Here is a 15,308-nt window from a genome sequence, read left to right on the forward strand (position 1 = left end):
ATATTTTGTAATCTATTGTAATCAATGAACAATTCAATAAAAAATTAGATAACCAAACAAATAAGAAACTGAAATCTGAAAAGTATTAACTAATAAGTAATAACTATTAACCCTAACCAGCTTTAGTTATCAACATAATCCATTAGCTAATGATTTGTTATCAACATGTTTATTTAACTCTTCTCATAATTCAAAAAATGAAAAATAACTTATAATACAAACTAAAATAACTTATAATACATCCACACTGAATGTAATATATCTCAAAGCTAGTCATTAAATTAAATAAACATCATAAAGTATACTATATGATTATTACGTACTTAGTTGAATTTTAAATCTGAAAACATTATATTATGCTACATTTGTCTCATTCTTGCGTATGGTTTGAAACTTTGGATCTTGTTTTCGGATCTCAAATATAAGTAAAAAGCAAACACAAGGGACGAAAATGTAATTTACTTAATTTTTATTATCCAATGTACAATAAGCATCACTAGTTGTACCAGCTTATAACATATTAACATGAACAATGCTTATTGTAATGTACATGTATCTCCTGCTTGAAATAATTTTCTCATCATCTATGACACAGAACAGATGGATCAATATCATATGACATGAAAAAATAATTTTCTCTCATCATCTAAACTAAACAAACTACAAGTCTACACTCTACAGTCTACACTCTACAATAAAAATTAAAATCAATATCATATTACCATTTATGGAGATTGGAGAAGGCAGGCTTCAATGGAGAAGGAAGAAACCGTATGCAGTGCAGCAGTGGAGAACTAGAAGGAAGAAACTGCATATGCAGTTGTGTAATGTGTGGCACAACTTGTGCTGTGAATCAGAACTCAGAAGTCAGAAGAAGAAGAAGATCGAGAAGAGCAGGGCAGCAGGCGAAGGGCGCAAACACAGAAATCGTATGATGTATGCAGTGGAAGAAGAAACGTCGTTTTTTTAGCCGTTTAGAGAGCCTTAGCCGGATTAGGGATATAATACATTGACTCCTTGGTTTGTGGGGCCCTCTTGATGTGGGGGCCCTAAGCCCTAACTTTGATTTAGTAAACATTAAGCCGGCCCTAGTGGGGGTGGACTTGGGAGTGAGTGTAGGTAGGTAGGGGTGTGGTGGGTTGGGGGTGTTATGGTGAGGGTAGGTAGAGGTGGATGTGGTGGGAGTGGGTGTTTATATTTTAGAATTTAATTTTGGAATTAGAAAAATATGGAAAACAATGTTTATTAGTTTTCCAAAAATTTTCAACTTTCCGTGAAAATTTAAAAAAATAAACGAACTAAATGCGTTTTCAAAATTCTCATTTTTCTTGAAAAAAATTTCTGGAAAACGACTCATTTTTCCTTAACTAAACTCAGCGCGGGATTTTTATTTCTTTTACACTTGTCCTAATTTGTTGCATTCAAAAAACTAGAACATCCCAAACAAGCGAACTAGCCAGATACCGGGCCATCGTCTGCCCTAATTCCGTAATAAACCCTAGGTCATTGGGTTTTACCAGCCGTGAAGGCAAGAATTACGAGAAGAAAAGATAAAGAAAATTATCTATTTCAGGTATATCTCGCATTCGATTCCCAATTTTTGTTCGTCCATCTATTCTACCACCCAATTTCTCTAGACATGGTCTTCAAGTGACCACGTTCTCGCATCAAATCATGCCACCGTTACCATTTGCTTGAAAAATCGGTACCTGAATCGATTTTCATCAATGCAACTGCTGATAATTTCTCAATATCAGCAGCAGCCAGCTCATGAATGAATTCTCAATCTTTCATCACGAAATGGTAAAACCCTTTAAACCCAAATCTCTATTTGATCTCCGAAAGCACTGTCCCTTGCTGGGTTCTCACACATTTCTCAGATTTTCAACCCTACCCAACATTTCTGCCGAGAATAACAAGTGTGCGTACCCTAATTTAGTCGATAACGTTTCCAAAGTCCTGTGTGATCCTCGTTGGTATGAAAACAAAGAACTCAAGCATGTTAGTCACAAACTCCAGCATATCCATGTTGCCAGAATTGTAAGTTCCCATAAAGACATAGATGTAGTTATCCGATTCTTCTATTGGATCTCAAAGAACTATTCTTATAAACATGATTTGAGTTCCTACAAGGCGATGTTAACCAGGTTAGTTCGTGAAGGCCGATTAGCAGATACAGATCATATTAGGGTTTTAATGGTGAAAGAGTGTAAAACTCAAGAGGAGCTTATGGGGGTTGTTGATTACTTGAATGAACTTAGAAGTAAAGGTCTTGCTTATAGTTTATATAGCTCTAACACATTATTGATTCAGATGGGAAAGTTCCAAATGGTCGATTCTGCTAGGGATCTCTTTACACAGATGATGAGTTCTGGGATTAAACCTAATTTGTTGACATTCAACACCATGATTAACATGTTGTGTAAAAAGGGTAAAGTTCAAGAGGCGGAATCTTTTTTAGATCAGATGAGTCAGTATGATTTGTATCCGGATGTATTCACCTTCAGTTCAATGATTCTTGGTTATTGTAGGAATAGAGATTTAGAAACTGCTTTTAGGGTATTTGATCGCATGATAAAAGAAGATTGTGAACCAAATTCAGCAACATATACAAATCTTATAAACGGGTTATGCAAAGAGGGAAGAATTGATGAGGCATTGGACATGCTTAAAGAAATGATGGACAAAAACATTGAACCCACTGTTTATACATTCACTGTTCCAATTTCCTCACTATGTGCATTTGGTCAAGTAAAAAAGGCCATTGATCTTGTAGTTATGATGACGAAAACAGGTTGTGTTCTAAATGTGCAAAACTACACAGCTCTTATCAGTGGCTTGTTTCGTATAGGACAAGCTGAGGTGGCACTTGGATTTTACCATAAGATGTTGAGAGAGGGTTTGATTCCAAATGTGGTTACTTATAATGCTTTGATATATGAGTTAGGTCAAATAGGGAGGTTTGATGGTTTGTTTATGATCTTTGATTGGATGGAGAGAAATGGTATGCCAAATACCGAAACATACAATCAAATGATTACCATTTTGTGTTTGATGAAAAATTTCCAAAAGGGTATGGTTCTTTTGAGTAAAATGACCAAAGTAGGCCCGTTTCCAACTGTTGTTTCATATAACACACTAATTATTGGATTCTTGAAACAGAATGATTTAAAGAATGCAATGAGGTTATTGAGTTTGATGAAAGCAAACGGGTGTAAACCAGATGAGTGGACTTATGGTGAACTTATTTCAGGGTTCTGTGAAACAGGGGATCTTGATGGAGGTTTGAATCTTTTTCATGAAATGGTAAATCAAAAATTGACACCCAATAAAGTCCATTATACCATTTTAATAAACGGTTATTGCAAAAAGGGGGAAGTAGAATCTGCAATTGTGTTATTGGAAAAGATGGAAGCAGATAATTGTAGGGCTGAGGTTGAAACCTACAATGCAATCATATCTTGTTTGTCAAAAAGGAATCGATTACATGAAGCAGAAAGATTATGTGAGAAAATGGTGGAAAAAGATGTGATTCCAAATGTGATTACCTACACAACTTTAATCGATGGATTGTGTAGAAATGGTAATGTTCATCTTGCTTTCAAGATTTTCCAAGAAATGGAAAAGAAAAACTGCACACCAAATTTGTTGACTTATAGTTCATTGATCAACGGGTTATGTTTGGAAGGAAAAGCAAATGAAGCAGAAATATTACTTGAAGAAATGGAGAAGAAAGGAATCACTCCTGATTATGTGACATATACTTCATTGATCAATGGATATGTGTCACTAAATCAAATAAATCCTTCATTTTCAGTTTTTAAAAAGATGGTTGATAAAGCATGCAAACCGAATTACAGAACTTTTCAAGTCTTGTTAAAAGGGTTAGAAACAGAAAGTCGGTTGCTTTTTGAAAAAAACACGGGCCCACATGAAAAAGATCCAACCTTTACTAATCTTTTAGTTAAAATGTCAGAATACGGGTGTGGGCCCACAGTTGACACCTATAGCACCATGATTGTTGGTTTGTGTAAAGAAGGAAAGAGTATAGAAGCAGTTGAGTTGTTCAAGAACATGGAAGAAAAATCTATGAATCCTGATCGAAATATTTATCTCTCTCTCATAAACACACACTGTAAAAACTCAAAAGTGGAAACTGCTTTAGAGTTTTTTGATTTGATTAAGGTAAAAGGGTTTGAACCTGATATCAAAACATATAAACTTCTTATTTCTGCTTTATGTAAAGAAAGACAAGTGAGTAAAGCAGTTGTGTTATTTGAAGACATGCTTGATAGACAATGGGACACTGATGAGATTGTGTGGACTGTTTTGATTGATGGGGTTTTTAAGGATGCTGACGTGGACACTTGCTTATATTTTATCCATATAATGGAATTAAAAAACAGAGTTCCTAATTTTCAGACATATGTAATGTTGGCAAAAGAATTGTCAGCAGTTGATGGGAGTTGTGATATTCATGAGGTTGTTGAAAGATTGAAACTTTATAGAGGGAAGACAATTAGTTGAAGCTTTTCTACATGAAAAATGACATCTTTGCCCTCTGTAGATAAACATGAGGTGCAATCCAGCCATGGAAATAGGTATAAAATTGGTTGGTTAATTACAGTGTCTTAGTTTTATGATTATGCTTTTCAAAGAGCATTGACTAATTATGTGGTCAATTTTTTTACAGAAGTCCTGCACCAAATTTGTAACATCTGATTTTTTTTGGAAAGATGTGGTAGCGTGGGGCCTACAGATAAAACATGATCATTAGAAGGTAAATACTGAAGTTATTGATTTTATGAGGTTTTTTATTCCCTTTCTTGATAATGGTATAAAATGCCCTTGGGTGATAAAACAAAGGAATCTTGTGAACCAAAAGCAATTGGCATCGATAATTACTATGGGCACTTTAAGTTGATAGCATATTTTTCATTATAATTATAAAATTATCGGGCTTAACTTAATTTTTTGCCAATCTCATCAGCTTTATCTAATCTTTTTTGCAGGATTCAAGTATCTGACTACAGGGTTGCTTCTAGAAGGCAGAGGAAACTTGGTGTCAAATCAAAAACATGATGATGTTCCATTTTTGCATCAAAATGAGTTTTTCTTGCTATTTATGAAACAGGAGGCAAGTTTCTCAGATTTCTGGTTTAGTAAATCCATTTAGCAATATGATCCCAACAAATTCTTGAATACATGTAGAAGCCACATTAGAATTTAGGGGTTTTTACAGAGTTTCACACTAGATTTTCTCTGTTATTCAACATTTGTTATCATCTTCATACATAGATTTATTAGCCATGATGCTCAATCATGCTTTGTAAAGATTCGAGTTGTAGCTTACACCCGCGATTTTGATCTTTTGCTCTTGATGTGTCAGATGTTATAAATTTTGTTGACTTATAAGGTCAAATATTTTTGTTTTTGAAAGAATACAAATACAGGGTTGGTTGCAAATAACTTGTATCACTATCGAAGTAAAAAATTATACAGAAAAGTGGTGATGCTATAATACATGCTTGTATATTTTTTCATGTATTTAGTATTTTCTTTATATCTAATGTTCTATTCCAATTTTGTTGATTGGTTTTAATCTTCATGTGAAGATGTGTGGATCATTTCTTTTAAAGGTCTAGTAGGGGTCAGCATGGCCTAAAACGGTAATGTTGTTGTTGTTTTTTTTTTTTGGGTTTTATTAATGATTCTTATTACATGTGTAACAAACAAACATACAAAAACAATAATACAAGATGACATAAATATATGTTCGTTCTCTCGTACATGGTATAAGCAAAAAGGTGATTTAGGTGTTTGCTTTCGGTGATAAAAGAGAGTTATTCACTAAAATATCAATACAACTATACAAGGCGGAAATGTATCAACACACAACAACATTTTTCGGTAACCACTAGAACCTTGAATACGGCCCTATGGACTTGTAGAAGTGTTTTTTCAAGACAAAGAAGTGTAGATAAACATTCTAAGGGTATAATTTATTCTTTACGAGTGGTAATGTTTTGCTTTTTCGAGACGTAACGTTCAGCCAACATACATAATTGATTTTCACCAGAGAATCATGAGGCAACTAATTTCGGTCTACTTAAGGGTTTGGATATTATATTTTTAGGTATTTCTTTGGTTTTTTGCAATATGATTTTGGCCTCCTCCAAATTGATGGTTGTTCATTATGATCTTGATTCGATTGTGTTTCCATACATCACATGAGTATGTCATTCCCAAGTCGATATCATCACAACATTTGTTGTGATCTCGATTCTTTCTTCTTATTGGATCATCTATAGAATTAGAAATATCATCACAATACTTATCAAAATGCAAAAAAAAAAAAAAAAAAAAAAAAAATCATGTCGTGTATTTAGGATAAGATGCTAAAGGTCCTGGCTATATATTAGTATGTACGAGTGAAAAGATTTGTATTTTCACTTTCCTTCAAAGTGTTAGTTGATTTCCCAACCGATGGTCGGAGAATGCGTGTTTCAATGTATAATATTATTTAGCAGACTATTCGTAATGTAAGAGTTTGTTTTCTAACATGTATTTTTTGATGATTCAACTTTTCTAAACGTGTATTCACATATATTATAATATGAATTCAAAAAATAATTAAATGAATCCATAATTTTGCCTTTAAATTAGAGAGTGTGTGGCTGTGAATTCCATTCCTTAACCACTCGTTCTTCCTGTAATATTTGGCTTTTTGTATATATAAAACTATCAAATTACTCATCTTTGTGTTGATTGGTTTTTATATCAGTTTATCTTCGAGATATATATTATTTCGCACCTAGTCAATCGATATGGGTTCCAACAATTATAACTGCTTAATAAGGAGTCGACAATACACAACAATAAACCTATTTTTCCTGACAACATATAGTAAAGTTATAGAAATTTCTCATCAAAAGAAACTCATTGATACAAATGTATTAAATAACAGTGAATGCTCTCATGGAGCATGGGATGTTGCCCAAACAATGATGATTTGGGAAATTGTCATAAAAGCCCTTAAGTTTTCCAAAAACTGTCGGTTTTACCATTGGATGAGTTTTTGGGGTATTAAAGTCGGATACTTTCACTAAATGTATCAAATATCTCATTTAACAGGTTGGACCCTTAGTAGCCGGTTACCCATGTGCTGATTTGGCACTTAATTGAGGAGTTGGCACGTCCGTTACATCTGTTACGTCCGTTTACTCCTTATCTCAACCTTTTGCACGTAAAAGTATACTTTCTCATAATCGTTACATCATTCATCGCAAAATTAGGGCTTTTTGAAGAAGATTAGGTTATTGGAGAGTCGATTTCACAGGGTATGTGTAATTTCTTTGAAGATTGTGTTATTACAGTTCTTTGTTCTTCATAGGTTATCGAATAACGATAATGTGTGTTTTTTCAGGTTGTTATGATAGATTGGGATTCAGAAGACGAAGGCAACACATACCCATTTTTTGGTTTACGCGAGCCTTTCTCTGGTCTTAATGAGATGGATTTTGAGCTTCATGGCATCTACATGGATCATGAACCTGACGAAGAGTTCATTACTCCACTGGACAAGTGTAAGGATACATTTCTTAATGTGTTACTAACTGATGAAAATATTAGAAACTCTAGTTTGACTAATGATGTAAGAGCACAAGTGTACCATGGTCGTGACTTACAAAGTGATGAAGATGAAGAAGAGCAAGAACATGTGATAAACAAGTACAAAATACATGATCCAAAAACAAGATGGGACAAAATGGAACCAAAACTTGGTGACATGTTTGAGAATGTTACACAGCTGAAGTTTTGTATCCAAAACTACGCAGTCCACAATGGGTATCAACTCTACTTTGAGAAGTGTGACAGTACAAGAATACTTGTAAGATGTGGGAAAAGAAATGAGGATAATGGTTGCCCTTTCAGACTATATGCCTCATGGATGTTCAATGAAAGATCTATTCAAATCAAGACTTTAGAAGCTACTCATGTTTGTGGTAGGAAGTTCAAACTTGGCTCTATGGTTACTCTTGAATGGATAGGTAGACACTACATAACTGAAATTGCAAATAAACCTAAGGTGAAGCTTAAAGAGATGATTACTGACATCAGACAAAGGTTTAGGTGTGTTGTGTCTATAGGCCAATGTCGTAGGGCCAAGGAGCTAATTGAAGGTAAATTGACTGAACATTATGCCAGAATATGGGATTATGCATAAGAGTTGTTAAGATCTAATCCAGACTCTACATGTAAGGTGTGTGTAACTGTCAATCCAGATGGGATAAACTATTTTCATAGGTTTTATATTGGTTTCAAAGCTATATGTGAAGGCTGGAAAAGAGGGTGTAGAAGAGTTATTGGTTTGGATGGGTGCTTTCTTAAGGGAGCAATAAAGGGTGAGTTGTTGACATCCATGGGTAGAGATGCCAATAATCAGGTCTACCCAATTGCTTGGGCTATTGTGGATGTTGAGAATAAGGCTAACTGGACATGGTTCCTTGAGCTTCTAAGGGATGATTTAGATCTTGATAGTGGAAGAGGTTTGGTAGTGATATCAGATCAACACAAGGTAAAATTTTACATACTTGTCCTCTACTTAATTGCATAGTTATCTTATTACATATTTCTCCTCTATTAAACTAATTAAATGATTGTCTTGTAGGGTCTGCTTGAATCTGTGAAAGATATATTGCCTCATGTTGAACACAGGAATTGTGCTAGGCACATTTATGCCAACTGTGACATCCCCATTTTCACGGCCAGAAAAGACCGATTTTGTTTATGCTTTATAAAAATCAGAGTACCTCTTTTAGTGAAAATGTTGCGGAATTTGTTCCTAGTAAAACATGATAAATACGTTATCAAAGCATTTCCAAAGAAATGTATTTTTATTCATTTTAAAACATTTGGGATGTCATCGTCAATACAGAAACATAAGCATAAACAGAACTTACATTCATTTACACTAGTGATCTACATCTCTATAATCTCTCAGTATAATGTGACTTCGTATCGACACCTGTGATACAAATAAGCTTGAGTGGGTTAGGTTGGGAAACCTGGTGAGTACATAGAGATTTCAATCCCACAATGTTATATCATATATAAAATTTAGAACTCACAAAATATACAATTTCACCATATATCTATAAGCAACTCTTACCCCACCCCGTTAATCCTTACAACGAGACTATCCATACTCTCGGACCTTAAATTTTACCTCTTACTTAACCCATACTCTCGGATCTAATTCATGCTCTCGGATCAATAATTGTGCCCATTCCATACTCTCGGATTAGGGACAAGTGTTTATGTTTAAATCCATTCTCCCGGATTAACGACGAATGACTATATAAACAGGTATGTTCTTTAACACGTATTTCAGGTATGTTCTTTAACACGTATTTCAGACAACATCAATTAACTCGCACATAAACATATAATTAATACTTCAATCAATACTTGTATTAAAATCATATTCATGAAAGAGACTATGCACTCACCTGATAACGTGGTGACTCGGTACTCGGACGGCACTTCGTTTACTTTAAACAACTCCTTTGACAGAACCTAGTATCATTACCACTAGAGTTTAGTCTAATGCTCGACGATACTAATTAATAGTCTAACTATTATTACTATTATATAAGCGTTAACACAATACTTTTCACCCACTATGTAGAGACAGGGGCCAAACATGGAACACCGGAGGGCATGATCATTTTGGCATATAGCACTTCTGAAATCCAACAACCCAAACGGCCCTCCTAACCAGATTCCCCGTACCGCGAGTGGTTAAAAATATATTATAACGACACTTATATAACTCATAATAATAGCCCAAATATTTATTATAAGGTCCTAATAACATTACTATATTTAAATAAAAACTATATTTAAAATAACGTAGGCGTATCTTACCTACGAGGAGGTTTGGCTAGAAGTCGGGCTCTGCAGGGGCAGAACTTCCGAGCCGAAAGCTCTTCTTCTCGGAGCCGTCGAGCGCTCCGGGGCTTTCTTCTAGCGCTAGGGGAGTTTTGGGAGGTTTAGAGAGAGTGTAGAGAGAAGAAAGAATGGGAAAGGTGTGAAGAAAATGAGGGTGGGAGAGGTTCTATTTATAGGGTGAAATATGGCTGAACTTGGTGCCACATGTCACCATCTGGTGGCAAGACATGGGGAGAAAGCAATGGCCAAGATTGTGCCACGTCACCCATTTTCGCACAACACACTTCCGACTTCTAAAATCCGTAACTTTCGCATACGAGCTCCGTTTTTTACGTTCTTTATATCCACGCGTAGGCAAAAATAAGATCTACAACTTTCATTTTGATTCCGTCGGCTAATTCTCGACCGATATTAAATTTAACAGTAGGAGGAGATTATACTGTTAAATGACCGCGAAAAATTCGTAACTCTTTCATACGGAATCCGTTTTCGTCTGTCTTTTTATCGTTGACTTCCTATAAATGAGATCTTCAACTCTCATTTAGGTTGCGTAGACCAAAAACCGCTCGATCTAAAATTCGAGTTTCGGGTCGTTCACTGCTATGCCAAATCTTAGAAAATTCATAACTTCCTCATACGAAGTCAGATTTGGGCGTTCTTTTTATGCACGCTCTCGGTTTAACGTATACTACAACTTCTATTTAGATCACTAAGGCCAAAAAGTCCTATATTGTAAATTCACTATTTACGTCTCTCGGTGCCGTGCCGGTTTTGCCGTAAAACTTCGACGAGCCATAACTTCTTCGTTATAACTCGGATTTCGGCGTTCTTTATATGTACGGAACCCTTGTAAAATATACTACCAATTGGTTGATATTACTCCTTATAAATAATATTCCATTAATAACTCATTTTTGATGCTTATTGTCTCTAAATTGACTAGCCGAATCTGTGGGCGTTACACCAACTTTAGAAAGGCTTTCACAGGTTTAGAATATAAGAAGTTGTTTTGGGCTGCCTCTATGAGTTGCACACAAGGTGACTTCAAGAGGCATATGGAAAGCATCAAGAAATTGAACCCTTCTGCATATCAATACTTGATGTCAAAGCAACTAGAAACATGGTGTAGAGCCTATTTGGATCAGACTATACATGTGAAGCAGTTGAGAATGGGATCTCAGAGTGCTTCAACTCGATAATATTGGATGCTAGGAAAAAACCTTTGATCACCTTGCTTGAAGAGATACAGATTTATATCATGGACAGGTTTGCTTACATGAATGAGGAAAGTGAAAAGTGGAATTCAAATGTTTGTCCAAAATTTTTGAAAAAAATGAATAGATTTGGGAAAAATATGAGGTATTATTTTATGCTTTCTAAATCTTGTCTTAATCATTAATTATTGTTACTAACTAGATACTTGATTGTAGGTTATGGGGAATAATTCATAGTCAAGGGCATGTGTTTGAGGCCAGAAGAGGGTGTGACAGTTATAGGGTGGACTTAGATGATATGACATGTTCATGTAGGCTGTGGGATTTGGCTGGCATCCCTTGTGTGCATGCAAATGCAGCAATTAATTTTATCCATCAAACACCAGATGCATACATCAATGCATACTTCTCTAAAGAGAAATTTAGGCAGTGTTACTCAACAAACATTGAACCTGTTGATGGCATCAATCTTTGGGCCCAAACTGAGTACATTAATCCATTGCCTCCAATGTATAGGAGGATGCCTGGTAGGCCTGCTACCAAAAGAAAGAGGCATGCCAGTGAAAAGGAGAGCAAGTTTTCAACAACAAAAGTGAAGGTTGCAAGAACTACCCGATGTGGTAATTGTTTGGAATATGGTCATAACAAGAGGGCATGTAAGAATGAGAGAAAACAATATGTGCCTCCCCCACCAAAGAAGACAGGAAGGCCAAGAAAACATCCCATCCCCCATGTATCTGTTCCTAACCAGTCACTAAATGAGAGAATGAGAGAAAACAATACTACAACTCCTGGTCAGCCAAATGTCCCAAGTCAACCTTCATGCTCTAACATAGTGAGGAGGAGTCCAAGAAAACATAACACATTAAGGATGAGTCCAAGAAAACATCAGCAACAGGTAGGTTCTAAAAGATTTAGGAGAAATAGTATTGATGTACCTAGGAAGAAGTTGTGCACAAGGAGAGGTGGTGGGAGGATTAGTTCTGCAAAAACTGGGAATAATACTCCAACTTTAGGTACTCAAGAGAGTGTGGTTCAAAAAGTTCTAGTTGCTGATGAGGGTGAAAATGTGATTGGTGAAAATGTCATGCAAGAAGGTTATAATGTGGGTCAAAGTGTGGTTCAACAAGTTCCATTTGTAGAAGTTCCTACTGTTGTAAAAGAAGGTGTGGTGCAGGAAGAATGTGTGGTGCTGGAAGAAGGTGTTGTGCAGGAAGTTCCAGTAATTCATATTCAGGATGGTCATATGATGCAAGAAGGAGGAACTAGCCAAACAAGTGTGATGGAAGGTAGTGAAACTTTTGGGCAAGTAGGATCCAGTATTGGTTGGAAGCTTAAATCAATAAATGATGAAATTGAACAAGGTATTGATGCAATTTTACAAGAGGTTAACTTCACAAACAAAACAAAGTCCAATCCACTAAATGGTGATAATGAGGTGGAAGATAATGATTTTATTGAGTTTACTGAGGGCAAAGAGGATGATATTCTCCCAGAGAAGATACAAGTAGGACTTGAAGACATTGTTAATGCAGAAATAGAAGCTATGCCAGGGGTACAAGTGGAATTGGATGATTCCCCACCAGTTGAACTGGTAAGACCTATTATCTTTTATTAATTAAAAATTTTTCTGGTGATTTTTGTGAACTAACTATATATTTTTACACTAGGATGTAAATGATTTCATTGATGGTCATCATTCTGATGATGATGTTGGTCTGGATGGTGGAGCTGAAGGTGTTGGACATGAAGCTATTGGTGATGGTGATGGACCTGAAGGTGATGCTGATGGACCTGAAGGTGGTGTTGAAGAATTGGGTGATGATGAAGAAAATCAGGGTGATGATGAAGGACATGAGGTTGTCCCAATGGTTAGGAGAACAAGAAAAACATCTGAGAGGATTACCAAGATAAAGCTAAGGAAGGGTGTCTATGACAAAGATGGTGGTGGTTCTTCTTCTGTAAAGCCAATCAACTTGGAGTAGTTTGTTAGCAAGAAGGGGGATGGGGTGTAGTGGGAATGGTATAAGTTGCCACTTTTGTAAACTTTGTTTTTTGGCATTTTGATTGCAGGGTTGCCACTTTTGTAAACTTTGTTTTTTTGGCACTTTGATTGCAGCATGCATCCAATTGTTACCATTTAGGTTGCCTTTTTTGTGCATTGTTTAGGCATTTTGGTACAAATGGATGGCTGCTACATATGGGTAGTATGTAATTAAACTATATGCAATGGATACACCCCCTTCTATATTATGTTCAATCTTTTAGAATTGTTACCATTCACCAATTGTTTCTGCAAATTCATACCAATTACCATTTTAATTCAATTACCATTTTAATTAAACTTGTACTACAAATTCATACCAACTACAAATTCATACCAATTACACTTGTAATGGATACATATTGGTAGTATGTAATTAAACATTTACTACAAATTCATACCAATTACCATTTTAATTTAATCTACTCCAAATTCATACCACTTGTTACATTTACTGAAATTACAATTATTACCATTCACCAATTGTATATTCAACAGTTTCTACTCCAAATTCATACCACTTACCTTTTTTTGTACTCCAAATTCCATTTACTGGAATTAATCATCCAACATTGCAATTAACATCCATTTACTACAATACCATTTTATGCAATATACTTACAAAACAAACCAATTTCTACCCCATTTAACATCCATACACTACAAATTAACATCCATACATTGCAATTAACATCCATACATTACAAATTACAATCCTAACATTACATATACCTACCAAAGTATCAAATACCATCAAAAGCTACATATTTCATACCATCAAAAGCTACATATTTCAAGATCACAATACTAGTGACATAACAACCAACTGCCATTAAATCTTGAATACTACTAGAACAAGCAAGAATAATATAGCCCCTAACAAAACAACAACCATCTGCATTAATGTCATCATTTGTCGCTGCTCTGTAATCCGATTTGACTCTGGCATCATATCTTGTTTTTGAACTCCTTCATCGTCAACCCATCTGAAAAACCCACAACCTCCTCCCCCCTACATAATTAGGTCAATGCATAATACCCTTACTGCAATCCTACTAAAGAAAAGGAAAAAATGATTTTTACCTTATAATTAGGGCACCCCCAAAATTTCTTGCCTGAATTTTCTGGTGTACGTGAAACAAACACATGGCATAAATCTTCACACCAACACTTCACTTCGATCTTCTTCTTGAATCATGAATTCACATTCGAGCTTGATTTTGCAGAAGATGTTGGCATTTTGCGTGGGAGAATACTGCGGTGTGAGAGGATGCAAGAAACAAGGGGGAAGGGTTATGTGGGAGAGGGTTATAAAATGGGGCCCATGTTGTTTGACATGTCACCTAAAGTGCCAAATCAGCACATGGGTAACCGGCTACTAAGGGTCCAACCTGTTAAATGAGATATTTGATACATTTAGTGAAAGTATCCGACTTTAATACCCCAAAAACTCATCCAAGGGTAAAACCGACATTTTTTGGAAAACTTAAGGGCTTTTATGACAATTTCCCTGATGATTTTACATGCAATGTCTCGTTTTAAGGGTCGTTTGGCGATCATAGTTGCGACCGAGGAGTTACTTTTTGCTTCGTATATTGATCTAGCGTCAGCCCCCATACTTACAATAAAGCTGATACCATGTATATAACTTACTCAGAAACCTCTAACATCCCACTCTGAAGACTTTTAGTTTTCTCCTCCGAAGAATAGGAGCCTTTGATCAACTCTTACCTTCGAAGAAATGGGTCCTCATATCAATTTGCTTCAAAAGTTTGTTTTTGTATGTGATTTCATAAAGTTCGAATTTTAATTATTTAAAGAATAATATTATATTATAAACTATTTAATTATTTAAAGAGCCTTAGAGACCATTTTTCATCTGTCTGAAATATCTCTGTTTTGATCATCGACATTGGATGTATTGGGATCCAGAAATATTTTTAGATGAACGTACAGGAAAACCTTCTTTGGATTTGCCCAAAATCTCTGGAATATATTTATTTCTTGTAGGTGTGGCTTGCTTTGGTTTTGGTGCATTTCACGTAACAGGTTTGTATGGTCCTGACATACGGGTGTCCAATCCTTATGGACTAACA

The 15,308-nt window shown here is 35.5% G+C and overlaps 1 protein-coding gene across 2 annotated transcripts; it reads left to right on the forward strand.

Moving 5' to 3' along the window:
- Positions 1–1,435: 1,435 nt before the first annotated feature.
- LOC145137386 (uncharacterized) lies at positions 1,436–5,478 on the forward strand. Of its 2 annotated transcripts, none has more exons than XM_079071515.1 (3): positions 1,436–4,601; positions 4,694–4,780; positions 5,013–5,478. In XM_079071515.1, exon 1 carries the CDS (start codon positions 1,771–1,773, stop codon positions 4,525–4,527), a length of 2,757 nt encoding a protein of 918 aa, XP_078927641.1. In that variant the 5' UTR covers positions 1,436–1,770; the 3' UTR covers positions 4,528–4,601; positions 4,694–4,780; positions 5,013–5,478. The 2 variants fall into 2 exon arrangements, with proteins under 2 accessions (XP_078927641.1, XP_078927642.1); XM_079071516.1 differs by having other exon boundaries at positions 4,697–4,780.
- The last annotated feature ends 9,830 nt before the right edge of the window (positions 5,479–15,308 follow it).

The sequence above is a fragment of the Lactuca virosa genome, chromosome 9 (assembly GCF_052849685.1).
Source record: "Lactuca virosa cultivar CGN04683 chromosome 9, Lactuca_virosa_CGN04683_v6, whole genome shotgun sequence".
NCBI lineage: Eukaryota > Viridiplantae > Streptophyta > Magnoliopsida > Asterales > Asteraceae > Lactuca > Lactuca virosa.